The sequence below is a fragment of the Octodon degus genome, unplaced genomic scaffold, assembly GCF_000260255.1.
Source record: "Octodon degus isolate 3935 unplaced genomic scaffold, OctDeg1.0 scaffold00093, whole genome shotgun sequence".
NCBI lineage: Eukaryota > Metazoa > Chordata > Mammalia > Rodentia > Octodontidae > Octodon > Octodon degus.
In genome coordinates this window covers 8398152-8417049 of record NW_004524669.1, presented here as the reverse complement: position 1 = coordinate 8417049, position 18898 = coordinate 8398152, and the positions used below count along the sequence as shown (strand labels likewise).

The window sequence follows — 18898 nt, the reverse complement described above, 5'->3', positions numbered from 1 at the left end:
AACCAGGGATTGAACTCAGGCCCTTGAGCTTGCCAGAGAAGCACTTATTCCACCGAGCCATCTCCCTGGCCCCTTAAAATTTCTCTATTAAGATAATCGTGGGCCAGGGACATAGCTCAGTGGCACAAGCACCTGCCTAGCAAGCCCACGGTCCTGAGCTTGATTCCTGGCAGCCCCACTCCCCCAGAAGAGTCCAGGGTGTTGAGCCAGGCACAGTGGTGTGCAGATGCAGTCACTGCTGCTGGAAGGCTGAGGCCAGCGTGGGCAAAGTCGCTAGACTCTGTCTCCAAAGCAGGGCTGTGGAGCAGCTCAGAGGTGGAGCACATGCCTAGCACTTAGGAGGTCCGGGACTTGGTCCCCAGCACTGGAGGGAGAATAAACAGACATGCACAGGCAGTAAAGCCAAAAGTAAGCGGAAGGAAGGAGTTAAAAGGAAAAAAGTCTACAAACTAGTAAATAGGAAGTCAATACAGGAAACCCAAAATCCAAACTTCATTCTGATAAATTAATAAAATTGATAAACCTTTCGAGACAATATTAAGGAAAATACTAGAGAAAACACTATTCTCAAAAACCAGTGAAAATGGCCAGCCAAATAGCTCAGTGGATTAAAGTGCCTGCAAGCAGGCACAGGGGCCAGGGGTTCAATCCCTGGGCCTGCTGTGCACACTGAGACAGCAAGTGAGACTGAGACTGGGCGTGGTGGCGCACGCCTGTAATCCCAGCACTTGGTTGGCTATAAACAGGAGAATCACTTTGAGTCCAATCTAGTAGTGAGACCCTGAACACCCTGTAGATCCAGATACAAAAAGCAAAACAAACAAAAACAGAAAAAAATCCCACAAAACAAACAAACAAACAAAAAAAAAAAACAAACAAACAAAGGAAAGACAGAGTAACACAGAAATGGATCTTATAAGCACAGGAACAAATTACTGAATAAAAAATCTCCCACATGAGAAACCCAGTACTCAGAGGGCCTCACTAATGAATCCTAGCAAACATTTAAGAAAAAAAAAAAACCCAAAATCCACACATCAAAAGCTCTCTGGGATCAACCAATCACAACTGCTGGCTGGGTGTAGTGGTGCACACATGTTACCCCAGCACTCCGGAAGATCTTTGTGAGTTCGAGACCAGCCCAAAGTAAATTCTAGGCCAGCCTGAACTGCATAGCGAGACCCTGCCTCGAAAAGATAAATAAACAAATATCCTGGCAGGGTTTTGGGGAGAAACGAACCCCCTCCACTGTTGGTGGGAGTGTAGACTGGTACAGCTACTGTGCAAATCAGAGTGGAGAGGGGCTGGTGAGATGGCTCAGTGGTCTAAAGCACCTGCTTAGAACAAACTTAGCAAAGCACAGGGACCGCGGTTGGCCGTGCGCGCGCGCACGCACACACACACACACACATAAATAAAAAAAATAAAAATAAAAAATCAGAGTGGAGAGTCCTCAAAAATCCAGGACTAGAGGTCTCATTTGACTCAGCTATTCTCCTTCTGGGAACCTTCCTAGAAGAATTAACCTCACACCATGGTGATACATGCACACCCATGTTTACAGCAGCAGAGTTGATAACAGCTAAATCTTGGAAACAGCCCAAATGTCCATCAACCAAGGAATGGATAAAGATGCAGTCTTTTTTGTACAATGGAGTACTACTTGGCCACGAAGAGGGATAGACTTGAGAGCTTTCTACTTAAATGAATGCAGCTCGAGGCCATACTCTTAGTGAAATAAATTGGATACACAGGTGTAAATACCACATTGCTTTTCTGGTGTGAGAAACCGAAAGTGCAAATAAGGACAAAACATATAGTAGATATTGGGAGATGGGAAGAAAATGTTCAAATGGGAAGGGGAACAAGGAAGGCACTGGGGGAATGATAGAAAGACAATGAAAAATAGAAGTAAAGCTTTTGTAAATAAGCAGGGGAAGAGAGAACAAAGGGAGGGAAGGGGAATGAGGAAAAGGGAGGAGAAAAAGAGGTGACATATGTCATATACAGGTACAGATTCTCTATGATGAATGTGATCATCATGTATATCTAAAATGTACCAAGAAAAAAAAAAAAACTTTCTGGGAACAGAAGAGGAAGGAACGCTTCCCTTCGTCTGTATAAGATTAACACAACTGGGGCTGGGGAGATAGCTCAGTGGTCCTTGTGCCTGCTTGGCAAGCGCAAGAACCCAGGTTCGGTCCCTGGCATTGCACGCCCATGCTGGCCTGAAATCAGACGTGGTGGCACACACCTGACTTCCAGTGCTGGGGATGCTGAGACAGGAGGAGCACTACAAGTCTGAACTGCGTAAGGAGACTCTGTACCAAATAAAGTATTTTTTTTTAAAAGTTAAAGATGAACACAACTGTGACCCTCCCCAATCTGTCAAAGGCATTGCACAAGAAAGACACAGGCGACTCTTTCCCATGGCCACTGATGTGAAAAGCCTTTAACAAAACACTAGACTACTTCTCAACACAGAAAAAGGGTGGTGCACCTGGAATAAATGAAATGCATCCCAGAAACTCAGGGTCAGTTCAACATTTTAAAAATTAGTATTACTCAGTATGTTCACAGTAGAATAAATCTCAACAGAGTGAGAAAATGTGTGTGGCAAAACCCAACACCTGGTCAAGGTTAGCTCAGTGGTATAAGTGCTGCTTGGCAAGTGGACGTCTCAAATTCAATCCCTGGTACAAAAACACCCTTCATGGTAAACTCTTTCAGCAAACAAAGCAAGGGATGTCCTCACTCTGATAAAAAAAATCTGTACATACACACAAAAGGCAAAACACTAAATGCTTTCTCCTAAGATTGGATAGAAGGCAGGGGCATCCACTCTGTCACTTTTTTTTTTTTTTTTCTCACTCTATTACTTTTTTTTTTATATGTTTTTGGCAGTTTTTATTTTATTTTTTTTACATTTATTTATTTATTGTGTGTGTGTGTGTGTGTGTGTGTGTCTCTGTGTGTGCGTATGTGTATGTGGCCAGCTCAACCCACCAGGGGGCAGGGCTGGCTGGCATGTGGTGCTGGGGATCGAACTGCGGTCCCTGTGCTTTGCTGAGCTTGTTCTAAGTAGGTGCTTTAGACCACTGAGCCATCTCTCCAGCCCCAACTCTATTACTTTTGTTATTTTATTTTATTTGTCTTTTTGAGCTAGGGTCTCAGAACAACCCACTCGGGCCCCCCTCCTGTCCCTCGCTTGGACAGGAGCTTTCTTTCCCTCAATAAATATATTCTGCTCATAAAAAAAGAGAGATAGGGTCTCAATATGCAGTTCAGGCTGGTCTTGAGCTTACTTTGTAGCCAAGGCTAGTCTTGAACTCGTAATGATCCTCCTGCCTCAGCCTCCTAAATTCTGGGATTACAGGTGTGTCACCATACTCTGTCACTGTTAGCTACCATTGTGCTAGTGATTCTAACCAGGAAAATGAGGCAAGAAAACAAATAAATAGCATAAAAGAAATAAAGAATGGTTTTTATTTTTGACAATGTGATTGGGTAGGTAGAAAAATCCAGGGCCAGGAAGATGGCTCAGTAGGATAAGCACTTGACTAGCAAAAGCAAGGATCTGAGTTCAATCCCCGGTTCCGCCAAAAAAAAAAAAAAAAAAAAAAGAAAGACAGAAAAAGAAAAAGAAAAAGAAAGAAAAGAAGAAAAATCCAGCAGGGGCAGTAGCACATCCTGGCACCTGGGAGGCTGAGACAGAATTGCCATGAGTTTGAGGCCAGCCTGGGCTGCACAATGAATTCAAGGTTAGCCCTGAATGGGATCCTGTCTCAAAAACAAAACAAGGGCTGGGGAGATAGCTCAGTAGAATAAGCGCTTGCCTGGCAAGAGCAATCCCTGGTACCACACACACACACACACACACACACACACACACACACAAGGAAACTTCAGTCAGTGTTGCAAGCAAATTACTAGAACAAATCACTAAATTTGCCAAGGTCTCAGGACACTTGATCACCATAAAAAAATTCAATTTTGGGAGATCAGGATGTAGCTCAGCAGCACAGTGTTTGCCTGGCAAGCTTGAGGACCGGCATTCAATCCCAGTACCAAAATATAAAAAAAAATTAATGAGTTCTAAAAATTATATATACCAGCATCAGACAATTGAGGATGAAATTTTTAAAGAAATAACATTTGTAACAGCACATAAAAATAAAAAAACTTAAGGGATGATTTAAGAAAAGATGTGTAAGACCTCTACAGTGAGAATCACATTGTCAAGAAGTTAAGGAAGATCTAAGTAGCCAGGTGTGGCAGTGTATACCTGTAATCCCGGAACTCAGGAGGCTGAGGCAGCAGGACCACCATGAGTTTGAGGTCAGCCTGGCTATGCAGTGAGTGTAAGGCCAGTCTAAAACTACATAGCAAGACCTATTTCAACAACAACAGGGGGCTGGAGAGATGGCTCAGTGGTCTAAAGCACCTACTTGGAACAAGCTTGGCAAAGCACAGGGACCGCGGTTCGATCCCCAGCACCACATGCCAGCCAGCCCTGCGCGCAGGTGGGCTGAGCTGGCCACACACACACACACACACACACACACACACACACACACACACACACACACACACACACACACACACACTAAATAAATGTTAAAAAATAAATAAATAAATAAAAATAAAAATAAAAAAAAAACAGAAGACCTAAGAAATGGAAAGACATCCATGCTCATGGATGGACGGACACAATATTAATATTATTATTATTATTATTATTTTTTTAAATAAATCTTTTTTTTTTTTTAAAGCTTTTTCTTTTTATTTATTTATTTATTTGTGTGTGTGTGTGGCCAGCTCAGCCCACCAGGGGGCGGGGCTGGCTGGCATGTGGTGCTGGAGGATTGAACCGTGGTCCCTGTGTTTTGCTAAGCTTGTTCTAAGTAGGTATTTTAAACCACTGAGCCATCTCACCAGCCCCCACAATATTATTAAGATGTCAGTTTCTTAAACTGATACATAGATTTGACTCAATGCCAATCGAAATTCTAGCAGCTTCTGTAAGGAGCAGAAATGGACAAAGTGATCCTAAAATTTATATGGAGATTCAAAAAACTTAAGTCAAGAAAAATTTTAGTTGGGCACTGCTGGTGCATGCCTGCAGTCCCAGCCACTTGGGGTGCTAAGGAAGGACATCTTGAGCCCAGGAGCTTGGGGTCGGTCTGGGCAACAGAGCAAGGTCCTATGTCTAAGAAAAAAATGTTTTTGGGGGGCCAGGGAGATAGCTCAATAGAATAAGAGCTTGCTTGGCAAGCGCAAGGACCTGAGTTCAATCCCTGGTTCTGCAAAAATAAATAAATAAATAATCAATGTTTTGCGTGTGATGGCTCAAACTCAGGGCCTCCTGTATGCTAGGAAAGCACTCAACAACTGAGCTACACCAAGCTCCAGGAAAGAAAAACTTGAAGAAAAAGAACAAAGCTGGAGGACTCATATGACCTTACTTGAAGCTAAGATGAAAGCAACAATGAGTCAAAGCATGTGCACAAAATAACAGGTCAGTGAAAAGATTCAGAAATATCCAATTAATCGGGCTGGGTCTATAGCTCAGTGGCACAGTGCCTGGCAAGCACAAGATCCTGAGTTTGATTCCCCATACTGAAAAAAAAAAAAAAAAAATTAGAGACATCCAATTAGTTAGTTGTTGCCAAAAGCATCACAGTCATTCACAGAGGAAGAAAAGACTGTCAATGTAGTTGGATCTTCCGGTGGGAAAAAGGAAGCCCTTGCTCCCGCCCCCACACCGTGCACAGAAAGATTTTTTTTTTTGGCGGAACCAGGGATTGAACTCAGACCCTTGCACTTGCCCAGGAAGCGCTTACTCTACTGAGCCATCTCCCTGGCTCTTCTTCTTCTTTTTTTCTCGTTGCACAGCGAGAATTTAAGATGCATCAACAGATGCAGAAGCTTTCACTATGGAGCAAAGCATCCAACAAAAGACACAGGAAGGAGGCTTCAGGGTATTGACCACACCAACTCCTCAGGAGGAAAAAACCAATCAAGAAAACAGCAATGCTAAAAGAAAAGGTGAACTTGACTGGGTGCCATCAGAGGGAGACGTGGTCTGTGTTAAAGACACAGCCCCACCAGGTGACAAGCCTCGGTGGGGAGATGTTTCCAGCCCATCCCACTAAGGAGCAACTCCACACGCTAGGCGGAGACCCTGGCCTGGCACCAGCTGAGACCCCCCCAGAGCCCAGTGCTGAGGAAGACTCCTCTTCTGCAGTTGTTAAAAAATAATTCACAAAGCAGGGTGGCAGGGGTGGCTGTGATATGCAGGATCTCATTTGTAGACAGAACTATAGGATGGAAGAAAGAGCAGTTGCCAGTGACTGGGGTGCAGGTAGCTGTGACCACAAAGGGGGTGATAGAGCTGCTCTACATCCTGGTCACAAGGGTACCAGGACCTCACCCCTATCAGTTTGCTGTATGGAGTTGTTTTGTATTTTGGGGTACCACGAATCAAACTCAGGAGCTTGAGCTTGCCAGGCAAGTGTCCCTCTGCTGAACTATATCCTTAGCCCCTTCTTTGTTTTATTTTCAGAAAGCGTCTCACTGGAACTCACTCTGTAGCCCAGGCTGGCCTCAAACTCAAGGCTATCCTCCTGCCTCAGCCTCCCAAGAGCTGGGATTACAGGCATTTGCCAGATGCCTGGCTCATATAAAAGTTTGAAGAAAGTAAAGAGAGATAAACATGGTATCCTTGCACCCCCTCCCATTGTCAGGATGGGTCCTTCACCCTCAGGTAATCCCCACCCATTCCCCCACCCTTGCTGGCCCCTGAAACAGCTGAACCAAGCCAGGCCAACTTGGACCAAAGTCCAGGATCTGGGCAGAGAGGCCCCATAGCTGCTCAACAAGGGGAGCAAAGTCCTGCTCCTGAGAAAAGAAGGAAGAACCAAAGCTGCCCTGTTCACACTTCTGTCCTGCCCTAGGGCACAGGAGTGGTGGCAGAAGTGAGGCCATGGTCATCCCAATATCCTGGCCTCCAGAGAGGCTTGGGAACTCCTGAGGACTCTATGGACCCTCAATCCAGGTGAGGGGCTGAGGCTCCGAGACTGCCTTGCGATGTGCAGCTCAGCCAGGTGCAGGGGGACCCGTAGCTACAACTGGCAGAGCAGCAGCGCCCTTCACCCTCGTCCTCCACCTCCTTGTCATTCCTCAGCCTGTTTCCCACAGGCATGGCCCACAACCAGCAGCCCTGCCACTCCCAGCTAGAGGAAGACTGAGGAAGAGCACACTTCCTGAGTTCTGAGTGCAAGCTACTAGGGGCCCAGCCGGAGGCCTCCCAAGCTGGCAGTTGATCCAAAGGGTGCGGGTTACCAGTCTGTCTCAGCCAGGGAGCTCTCAATAAAGGGCTCTTTGTTCCAGCGTCTCAGTTCCCTGTTTAGGGGCCACAAGGACAACTCCCTTCCCACCTGCTTTTCTCGGCCAGGCAGGCCAGTCCCTGGGTGTTTCCCCAGCACACACTGGGCAGTTCTGGGTATCCGCTCCCCAGGGTGGGCTCCTCATAGCCCTGCTGTGAACTTGTGGGACTGGAGGGGTTGTCTTCCCATTGTGCCCGAGCCCAGGACTGAAAGAATGTCCCCCAGTGGTGACCCTGGTCCGAGGGCTGGGGTCTCACCTGGACATGGTACTGGGAGGTCTCATGCATGATGACATTGGAGTTGGAGTACTTCTTCCTCTGCTCTGGACAGGAGAAGGTTGTCTCTCACCCTACAGCAGGACCTGAGGCCCCTGGTGTGGGGGCCAAAGGAGGGCGGGGTGGGGGCAAGCCCCCCAGCCAGCAGGAAGAAGGAACCCAAGTTGTGCAATACCAGTAAGGGGCTCCTAGGATGGGATGGTGGGAAGCTGGGGCTTCCTACTCAGTGTGGTGCTAGGCGGGCAGCCTGTGACCAGAATGTGGGCTGGGAGAATAGGAGGATGCCCCACCCCATTCTACCCTGGGTGGGGGGTTGGGGGGATCCAACCAGAACTTCCCCACAGAGAGCCAAAGTGCCCCTCCGCTGTGGCCTCTCGCCCTCTACTGAAGGGCACGAGTAGGGGTGGGTGGGGTGATGGATGTAGAACTAGAGGAATGGCTTAGCAGTGGCGTGGTCAGGCCAGGGAAGATCTTGGGGCGAAGCACGGCCAGGGGGCGGGGCTGCAGCAGGGGCGGGACTTGGGAGGCAGCACTGGAGGCGCTCGGCGGGGAGGGCTACCCTGCGGGGGCTAGCCTCCGTCTGGAGCAGACACCTGGCAACTGCGTTCTGCCTGAACCCCTCGATCGATCGTGTTGCACAGGAGCAAGGCAGCGGAATCAATACTGGTGCTCCCTGAATTATTCGTAAAGGCCTCTCCCCTTACGTCTGGGGGGAGGGGTGTTCAGTGGTGGGAGCTTTGGGGACGCACCTCAGAATCCCCCATGACTTAGGTCCGAAGGTCTGTGTCCTGGGGGCTGCCCAGGTTGGAGCTCCCCTGGGTTGGGGCCCAGGCACAGCCCCCGAACTCCCCCGCCCCTGCGTCCAGGTCATTCTCAAACCTCACTCACCAAACAGGTCCTTGGCGCTCATCCTGGCCACACCATCGGACCTGCCCAGGCTGCCGCTGTGGGGAGCAGCAGGTGAGAGGGGTGCCAGCGCGGCCCCCCCGGGGCTGAGGGCTGGGAGCTTACTTGGTGGAACCTGGGCAGCAGCTCATGGGGCCTGGCTGGCTCATGGCGTCCTTCGTGCTGGCCAGTGCTGAGAAGGCAAAACAGTGCGGGCCCAGGGTCCAGGCTGCCGGGGACAGGGACCTGCAAAGTGAAGAGGAGCCCCAGCTGCCAGTCCCACACCCTGGTCTCCACCAGGGCCCCTGCAGACTCTGGCAGCTGTGCAGCTCTGACCACAAGCTGGCCCGGGCTCCCTCTAAGCCATGTGGCAGGCCATCCTGGTGTGAGAAGTGCTCAGAAGCTGGTCTGGGGTATGCAGGGGAGGGATAGTAGGGAGGTCAAGGACAGAAGAGGTGTGGGGTTGAGATTTTCAGGGATGGTTGGTGACCTGCTGCCCCAGACTTCCCAGGGCAGACGCAGCATGGCCACTGCCTTGGGCCAAATCTCCAGCCCTGACCTCTTGTCAGCTGCATTTTGGGGAAACTGAGACCTAGCTGCTAAAATGACCAGGTTTCTAAGCTGGGCTGGACACTAGGGATTCCCTGGGGAGTGAGCAGAGCTGTGGCCTACATGGGTCTGTGCCCTCCAGGGACCTCCAGGGCTGGGCTGGCCTATGTCCTTGCCCTGAGTCCTTCCAGGGTTTTTCACAGCTCCCCACAGGGTCCACATATGTTGTTGCCATTGAAGCCATCCCTCCCTGCCTCAGTATTTGGGTGAGCTGGGTGTTGGTATGGAGGGGCAGGCGGAGCACCCAGAACTTTCTGGTCAGACCAGGTTAGAGGTGCTTCTGGGAGGAGTAGGAACACTGGCCTTGGCCACTACCCTGGGCTGGTAGGGTACACATCTTCCACAAGCCTTCAAGTGCCCCAACTTGCAGGAGGCAGCCTGGCTAGAGTCCTCTGTCCACCCATCCATGGAGAATGTCCGGAATGCTCATGAGCTCAGTGGGTGAGTCTGAGTGTTTGCTTAATGGGATTTCTGCCGGGCTAGACCAAAGGCTTGGCACGTGGAGCCAGGTACACACACCTGGGCAAAACAAACTCCAGCAGACCCAGGCCTCCAGGCACAGTATGCACAGGCTGGGACATGCAGCCTCCGAAGGGAAGTCTAGGCAGGGACCTTACACCCAGGCAAGGGAGGGGAGGAAAGGCTACACCCCAGGGATTTGGAGGGGCACAGGAGGAAGCCTTGTGAGACCATAGGGTGGAGAGGTGCTCCCCAGCTCTGGTCCCAGACCAAAAGTCCCGTGTCTGATGGGAGGGTCCAGCCTGCTGGGTGCCTAGGTGTTGGGCAGTGGAGGGGGAGGAGGCTCCAGCAGGGCAGCAAGGAAGGAGGAACTGGCTCCAAGTTCAAATTCCAGGCTACACAGAGTGACCTTGGGGAGGGGTCATCCTAGCCACAGGGGCTCCTAGCCACTCTCAGGGGAGATGGGTGGGGCTTTGGAGTTGGGGAGTCCCTTGGTTCCTGCTGCAACCTTATCTGGAAACTATAGTCTGGGGAATACCCTGTATATTTTTCATGCAAGTGAGGGAGGGGAGGAGGGATGGATGAACCTGGAAAGCTTAGGGAGGAGAAGGCAGTGGGTGCACCCTGGCGGGTACGGTAGGCAGAGAGGATCAGGAAAATAGGGCTGAGAGGAAGCTGAGCCAACCGGACCTGGAACTAGTAGGTCCAGGAGCAGCCTGGCTTATAGTGAGGTTGCAGAAGGACAGACAGGGAGGGGTAGGCCCCCAGCAGGACCTGCCTCCCAGCAGGGTTAGAGGATAGGATTAGGGCCCATTAGTCTCTCCTACTACTAGGGCCATTGCGCGTAAAGGGGCAGCCCCAGCCAGCCCAGGACGAGGAATCTGACGGCCACAGGTTGGACACCCCCAGGCCCTGAACAGTGCACTCTCTGGAGAGGCTTAGCAGGCCTCCAACTACTGCTCAGCTTCGTCTCCCCTGAAACCCCACACTCCAGCTCTGACCCAGAGCCTGATCCGGCCTGGTGTTTCCTGGCCCTGGAGCGCCTCCGGGCTGGAGGTTGGGGAAGGCCTCCTGCCCGACCTACAGGGCAGGGAGGTGTGCCCACCTCCGGTTGGGCCCTGGAGGAGGCCCCACTCCCGCAGGAGGGGGGAGGTCAGTCTCCACGGTCGTGCGGGGAGTCCCCGCGAGCCTCAGGGATGGGTGGGGGCCGCGATGCGGGCAGGTGACTCATCCACCACGGCTTAAAAATATCGCAGCACACAGCGCCACCTGGGACCCCGGGCCGGCCGGGCCACCAGAGCGTCCCGGGGAGCACCGCTCCGACGACCCTCTCCCAGCGCAGCTTGAGCCCCGCATCTCGCCGTCCTCGTCCACCCCAGCCGCCCCAGCCCTTCTGACCGCCATCTGAGCCCACCCCGCGCCCAGAGCTCCGCGCCCCAACGCCTGAGGAAACTGAGGCTGGGGCCCGCGTGGCCTGGCTACGGCGCTCACCTGCTTCGCCGTCCTAGACGGCGCGTCCGTGCACCGCGCGGCTCTTCGCGGCCAGGCAGGACCTCGGCAGCGAGGCGGGCGGGGAGGGCGCCGACAGGAACCTGAGCGACAGGTTACCGAGTCACCGGCCGCCCGCGGGCGCAGCGTGGGGGTGGGGGGGGCGGAGAACCAGGCCCCGCCCCGCCCGCCCCGCCCCGGGCCTTCAGGCCTCCGGGCCTCCGGGCTTGGGATCCTGCCGACCCTTGGGACCCTTGAGCCACCCCTCCGAGCGTGCGCAGCTTGCTGGTGCAGCCGGGAGCCCCATGCAGGGGCAAGAGGGCGTGGCTCTAGAGCCCCCCAGTGGAGGCTGCAGGGAGCCCAGAGATCGACCCTGCCAGGGACCTCTTCTGCTGGCTGGCTGTTGGCCAGGCCTCAGGCAGGGTCATCGGCCTGCGGGCATCCCAAGTCCACTAGGAGGGATGCTGTCCCTCCTCCACACCCTACCCTGTTGGGGACATTTGTGGGCCCCAGTCCTGTTTCTGGCTCTGTCCTCACCCAGACTCCCATGGTCCTCCCTGCTCCTTCAGACCAGGAGAGGTTATGGAGGGGAAGGCAGCTCTGGCCAGGCAGTGGTTGGGTGAACACCAAGACAGCCTAGGCAGGGTTTGTGCTGTGAGAGGAGAGGCTCTGCCCTGGGCACACTGCACTTCATGGGGAGACAGTGTCCTCTCTGGCCTGCTCACAGCCTGCACTTGGTGTTGGGGAGTGCGTGGTGAGACTGCAGGAAATGGCCTTTGTCCTCCAGGCCCCAAACCTGCCCCTGCCCAGCTGGCTTCCTGGTTCACAGTCCTAGTGGCTGATCTCATAGAACCTGTTCCATGAGTGACCATGCCTGGCCCTTCTTGGCAGAAGTAGAACAGAAAGTCTAGGAAGGGACCCCAGCTCTGAGACATACGCTCACCAAGCAATCACAAGAACACCGGTGCTGGTACTGTATGGCCATCTACCATGGAGCTCTGGGAACTGGGGGCCCCAGCACGTTTGAGAGTGGGTATTTGGGTCTGAGGCCCCAACTGGTCATGAGGCAGCAGGGCTCCTGGCCAGCACATGCTCAGGAGGCCCTACACATGCAGACGCTACACTTCCTTTCAGGAGATGTCCCCAAATTGCCAGCTCTTCCCATGCTGTTGAAGCTCAGTGATGCTTAGGGAGTGGACAGTGAGTCTTGGTTCTGACATCACCATGGCTTCTGGAGGTCCCAGATCAAGTTGGCGAAGGACGGTAAGGACAGGCAGGGAGGAAGTCTGTGCCCTGAGGCACCCTTGCTGAGCATTCTGTGGAGGGGAGGAGGGCAGCAAGAGGAAGGCAGCAAGAGGGGGATATCTTTTGTACCAGGCAATACAGGAAATGAGCGGCCATCATTAAGAGGGCTGCATGGAGACATAAACATTTATTTAAAATAATGGTAAAAAGTAGACAGTTGAACACGTTATTCCAAACACAGAAAATACACAACAAATGAAGGAAACCTACTTCAAAAATCAGCATCTTTTTTTTCCCCTTTCGATACTGGGGATTGAGGCCTGGAAGCAATGAGCTATATCCTCAGTCCTTTTAAAATTCTGAGACAGGAGCTGGGAAGATAGCTCACCAGTCTAAACACCATGCTGGCCCGCATGCCTGGTGGCCCATGCCTGTAATCCCAGCACTGGGGAGGCTGAGACAGGAGGATCACTAATGAGTTTGAGTTGTGTAGTGAGACCCCATATCAAACAAATAAAAAAAAATTATTTTTTATTTTTTCATTAACTTTATTGAAAATCAGGGGCTGGGAAGATGGCTCAGTAGAATAAGCACTTGCCTGGCAAGTGCAAGGGCCCGGGCCTGAGTTCAATCCTTGGTTCCGCAAAACAAACCAACTAACCAACCAACCAACCAAAAAAACCAAGACGTGCCCGGCTTCGAAAATCAATAATTATATATCATATTAAAAATTGTAGACAGATATTGAAATGTGAAATATATAAGATGTAGAAGAGTGATTTTTAGAGAAATATTTCTGAAAGGAATACATCACATGAGATTAATAGATTGCACACTGTAAATAACTTATTTACAAACTTATAAATGAATATAACAATAAAAGCTGTCCAAAATAAAAATGAAGAGATCACAGATCAGTCATATAATACTTCACTGTGTCAAAATCAAGAAACTGGGGCTGGGGAGATGGCTCAGTGGAATAAGCGCTTCCCTGGCAAGCGCAAGGCTGTGAGTTCAATAATCCCTGGTTCCGCCAAAAAAAAAAAAAAAAATCAAGAAACTTATATTCATATAATTAGAATTCTCAAAGTAGAAAAGGGTAGGCAATAAATATAATAAATATTTAAAGATTTAAAATTTCTGAACTTAGTTGAACTTATAACACATTTCCAAAAAAGAATTTTTTTAAATAAAAAGATTTTTTTTAAAAAGTCTGAGACAGGTCTCATTAAAGAGCTACATTGCCCAAGCTGGGACAGAACTTGTGATCTGCCTGCCTCAGCCTCCTGGGCATCTGGGATCACAGATGTGCACCACACTGGAGTAGTGCTTATGTTAAGTCTCAGAAAGAAGACAGAAGTGAGAGTTTTTTCAGTGGCAAACACAGTGGCTGCTGTAGTCCAGTGTGGCTCAAACTTCAGGCAGAAGCCACTTTCCACCTGCGCTGGACCTGGGTTCCCAGCACACAGAAGTCCTGGAGAGTGCTGCGTGGGGAGCCCAGGCTTAGTAGCAGAGCCAAAAAGGTGTCAGGACCAGGATGCGGACTGCCTGGGGAGCACAGGCTGCCAGAACCACTGTGTGAGAATACATACGGGAACACAGGGGTTGCCAGCTCTCCTCGGACAATGTGGAAACATGGGGGCCTGTTCCTCAGGACCAGTAACAGGGCAGAGCCACTGAGCCACTGCAGGGCAGTGGCATGCCTAAAGGGCTCTGTCCTCACGGTGTCCTGGTGGCCAGCTGCTGAGGCTAGGAGCACTACAGGGTCTGAGTGGGCTCCTCTGGGGCACCCCTCAGCATGCTCTGCCCACTCCTTCTGCCTGCAGAGATGAACCACCCATGGCACACCAGCCTGACCATGGAGGGCAGAGGAGGGTCCCTGCAGGGTGGGACTATCTGATGAAGGATGCAATCGCCACCACCTGCAGGGCGGCTTCCAGGCTGTGCAGCACCAGGAGTGTGGCGCTGAGAACCCAGTCTGCCCACAGCACCAGGGTCTGCCAGAGCAGGAAGTGGATGGAAAGCAGCCCTCCACCAGCCGTGAGGGCCAGGCTAGCAGCCAGGGGCATTTCGGCCTCCATCAGGTTGCCCTTCGCACCTGAGGGGGCAGAAAAAGGGGGAGAGTGAGGCAGGGGCTGCAAGTGGCCTAGCACCTATGGCCAGCCGTGGACCTGGCCCCTGGCCAGCTAGTGTCTAAAACATGGGCATCTGCTACCTTTCCTAGCTCCACAAAAGCCCCAAGGATTCTGTTTAAAAATTCAAAAAATATTTTACTCTGGGCCCAGACAGACCTGGAAAATTTCACAAATGTCTATAAAAACCAAAACGGCACATTTCACAAACAAGTGGGTCAATTATGGAAAATGCCAATTTGGAGCTGCCAGAAGCTGAACCCAGTTGCCTGGGTGTCTGGAGGGTTTGTAGAGTCCAGCATTGGGGACTGTCAAGATTCAGCACAACAAGAGCAGCAGGAGCCCAGCCACACCCCACGGGGTTCCAGGGTGAAAAAACGAGAAGGGCGGGACTAGCTTGCCTCCAGCCTGGCCTCCTCACCAGCATGGGAAAGGGTGGCCTCAGAGGGTGGCAGTGGAGGGACCCACTCCTCTCTCACACAGAGCCAATGACCTTGCAATGCCAGTCCCAGTGCAGGTGGAGGCCAGGGGCAGCAGCAACCTTGGGAGGCAGGTTTCCCTGAGTCTGCTTCTCGCCTTGAGTCTTGCAGAAGGTGAGCCGGTGCAGTTAAAGGAGAGGGAATCAGCCTCTAGGTGGTAGTGGCCTTGGGACCCAAGCTAGATGGGGCCTTGACAAAGTACCCTAACGTGCCTCGATGGGCCAAGGGAAGGTGGGTGTAGGAGTTGGCTTCTGATTTCAATGCTGTCATGGAACATGCTTCCAGACATGAGGTGGGAGCCATGTCACCTGTTGCTGCTCTAAGAAATGGTTAATACTTAATGATACCGTCATGGGCACAGTGAAGCACCTGGAGTACTATCTGGGGAAAATGTCCCCAAGAGCCTGAGTGACCCCAAGGCTGGTGGCAGCCCTAACACCACAGCCCCTCAGTATTTCACAGCTGACTCACCCAGGTATAGCCTCACTGCTTCCAGCATGCCCATCAGAGACAGCAGCATCAGGTCCAGGCCCAGGCAGTCGTTAGGATAGCTGAAAACTTGACCTAGCAGTGGACAGAGTTCAGTGGCTTTCACAGCAGCAGTGGCAGGCCCCCCTCCAACCCATACTGGGAGTGGAACCCAGGGCTTTTGTACAGAGCTACATCCACAGCCCTTTCTAAAGATTATATTAAGACAGGGCTTCATTAAGTATCCCAGACCTAGCCCAAAGTTGAGATCCTCCTGCCTCAGCCCCTCAGTGACATTTTTTTTTTTTTTTTTTTCTGTAAGAGGGATTGAACTCAGGCAGGTGCTTATGCCGCTGAGCTATCTCCCCAGCCCTTGTTTTTCTTTTGAGACAGGGTCTTGCTATGTAGTCCAGGCTGGCCTTGAACTATGTAGTCCAAGCTGGCCTACAACTTGTGGTGACTTTCCTGCCTCAGCCTCCTGAGTGCTGAAATAATAGGGATATGCCACCACTCCAGGCTATTGACTTACTTTTGTATATGATCATCAGGAATATGGCCAGAAAATACAGGGTGTAGTATAGCCCACTGAGATGAAGCAGCATTTGAAGAGGAACTGAGGAGAGCTGCTAAGGGGTCAAGGATCCTCAAACTCAGCACCCTGGGGTATACCTGCTGAGGCAGCTAAGCCAGACAGGCCAGTTCTGCCACCCATCCTGTGGCCATGAATGAACAGGTCTGGTTTAGGCTCTGACAGATGGGGACTTGCAGGCAGCTATGGAGGCCTGACACTGGCTCCCTATCTGGGTTTCCATGACCATGCCAGCTTCTGATGGGTGCAATGACAAGGCAGGACTCTTCCAACTCCAGCAGGGCAAAGGTTGGCACAAAGAGCCCTGGAGGACTGGTAGGTGCCCCACCACCTGATGTTCTGGGTGACCTTACCTGGCACCACCTACAAATTAGAAAAAGAGTAGCACTGTCATATTCTCCAGGGAAACAGATCGCTCACCCCTGGGGCAGTTTAAATGCCTTCTAGTAGTTTCCTGAATTTGTATACTTTTCACTTTCATGCTATCAACTCTATGCCCACCCAAAGTGATGTTTTCATCTTCTTTCCTGGTGGTCCTTGGCAGGGAGTGGAGCTTCCCTAGGACACAGGCCTCACAAGGGTAACAGAGCTGCGGGCAGCGGGTAGGCAATGGAGCCCAGACACCCTGGTTGGGGGAAATTTCACCAGCTCTCTCATCTGTCAAAGTATGCCTCTCTCAATGTAAGGAAAAAGTGGGGTGGGCATAAAAAGGAAAAGGCAGAGAGCTGCCTGCTGGCTGTGATCAGCTCCCAGGGGCGGCATGCCAGAGCCAGGGCGACAGAGGGTGCAGGATGCAGCCGATGCTGGATACCACTGAGGAGCCTCTCCCTGGAAGAGAAAGGGCGGTCATTGTGGCTTAGTCCCATGGGAGGCTCCCGGGGCATCGAAGAACACAGTGATGGTCTCACTCCAGTGCTCCTATTACAGGCGGAAGTGAACAGTACAGGGCCTGAGGCTAAGTCTCTGCTGTCACCTCTGCATCCATTCCTTTGAGGAGGACATCATCATCTAAGACTCTGCACAGAGCCTGGGGACACCTGTGCCCTGGAGCATGGCACAGGGGCAGAGTGAAACCTCCCACCTGCCCAAGGCCAGACTGTATAGGAAAGACTCACACTTCACAGAGGCTTGCCTGGGACTCAACACAGCACAGAGCTTCTCACCTAGGATCTCTGCTTGTGCCATGTGGACAGTTTCACCCACAAGACTTTCTGTGTGTCTTCTAAGAAGGCCTTTGTCTGAGCTGGGCATAGACATTCCTTTTGCTCTATAATTTTATCTATTTCCCCAGAATATCCCTGTGGAGAGAGCCTGGCCACAGTCCTCCACCACCAGCAGCAGCCCTCCCAGCACCGCAGGCATCTGTCCCGTCCTACTGGAGGCACAGAGCCCTGTCCTGAGGACCTCTACAGATGGCTGATGCTTGGGAGGGGATGTGACCTGGGCCACATTGCCTGTCTTAGAGCCTCACACCAGCTGCACACTGGAGACGCACATGCAAGCTCAGATTGGCCTCAGACTTGTAACTGGCTATATTTTAGGCGCTGGAGTTTAGTTCAGTGGTAGAGCTCTTGTCTAGTGTGGGTGAGGCTGTAGGTTTTGTCCCCAGCACTTAAAAAACAAAAAAGCTGTATTTCTGGGCAGCAGGCAGGGTATTACCTCAATCTAGACTCTAAGTCAGGTCTAGCCCCATTTTGTCTATTGGCTGTGGGACCATCTCCACAGTATCACTGCCACAGGACTGAGTTCAGCTCCTCCTCCTCCTCCTCCTCTTCTTCTTCTTTTTTTTTTTTTTTTTTTTTTTTTTGGGGGGGAACCGGGGATTGAACTCAGGCCTTTGTGCTTGCCAGGGAAGTGTTATTCTACTGAGCCATCTCCCTGGCCTGAGTTCAGCTTCTTGATGAACTCAGACTCCAGAGGAAGGAAGGAAAGAATTCCTGTCTTGGGGAGTTTGGGGGGTTGATCCAACTTCTCTGGCACATTTTGGGTTCTCTGTGCAGAGCTGTGGACTCTTGCTTGGGCAGGAAACACAGGTCAGTAAGTTCAGTAATAAACTCTGGCCATGGCTCCTAGCAGGCACACGTGCGGCAGCAGGAAGCCAAGGATGAAGGCACAGCATCACCTTACGACAGGTGTTCTCTAAACCTGATCTGCTCTTTTCCAGCCCCAGCTGAACTAGGTTACTTAAATACCTGTCATTATTTGGGTCGGATTCACTTTAATTGGAGGTTAACTTGCACAGGGCTTCCAAATTGCTAGCCCTTATCTAAAAGTCCTCTGCTCGGGGCTGGTGAGATGGCTCAGTGGTCTAAAGCACCTACTTAGAACAAACTTAGCAAATCACAGGGACCATGGTTCAATCCCCAGCACCACATGCCAGCCAGCCCTGCCCCCTGGTGGGCTGAGCTGGCCACACACACACATAAATAAATAATTTTAATAAAAAATAAATAAATAAATGTCCTCTGCTAATTAGATGTTTCTGGATTTTCTTTTAATCATTCATTCAGCACAGGGTCTTGCTACGCAGTTCAGACTTGTAGTGATCCTCCCAGCTCAGCATCCCAGCTCTGGGATTATAGGTGTGTGACACCAGGGAACGGCATCAGTATTGGGGATCGAACTCAGGCCCTTGCACTTGCCAGGCAGACACTTAGACCACCAGGCTATCTCCCCAGCACTGGATTTTCTTTTTATTTTTTAAAATTTATTTATTTATTTATTTTTGACAACTCATACAGAATTTTACTTAACAAAGTAATATGAATTTTACCGTTTTTGTTGTAATACATGGTATTGTCTTACAACCAGCTATTCATATTACCAGATATATACACATAAAATTGGAAGAAGAAAAAACTGGAGCAATGTATAAGAAATT

At 51.1% G+C, this 18898-nt stretch overlaps 2 protein-coding genes across 3 annotated transcripts in view; both read right to left on the bottom strand.

Annotated features, from left to right (window-relative positions):
- Positions 1-11243, bottom strand: part of Eps8l2 (EPS8 like 2) — a 19888-nt gene extending 8645 nt beyond the window's left edge. The window contains exons 1-4 of one of the 2 annotated variants that reach the window (XM_023722749.1): positions 11108-11243; positions 8675-8777; positions 8552-8607; positions 7646-7710 (exon numbers count right to left, since the gene is read on the bottom strand). In XM_023722749.1, the coding sequence (XP_023578517.1) occupies positions 7646-7710; positions 8552-8607; positions 8675-8718 (165 nt within the window). In that variant the 5' untranslated portion in view covers positions 8719-8777; positions 11108-11243. Of the gene's footprint in view, positions 1-7645; positions 7711-8551; positions 8608-8674; positions 8795-11107 lie in introns of both variants that reach the window. The other variant, XM_023722750.1, reaches the window with a different exon arrangement.
- A 2313-nt stretch (positions 11244-13556) lies between these two features.
- Positions 13557-18898, bottom strand: part of Tmem80 (transmembrane protein 80) — an 8858-nt gene continuing 3516 nt past the window's right edge. Inside the window, exons 2-4 of the mRNA XM_023722773.1 lie at positions 15958-16845; positions 15432-15524; positions 13557-14447 (exon numbers count right to left, since the gene is read on the bottom strand). Coding sequence (XP_023578541.1) covers positions 14242-14447; positions 15432-15524; positions 15958-16030 — 372 coding nt within the window. The 5' untranslated portion in view covers positions 16031-16845 and the 3' untranslated portion in view covers positions 13557-14241. The remainder of the gene's footprint in view (positions 14448-15431; positions 15525-15957; positions 16846-18898) is intronic.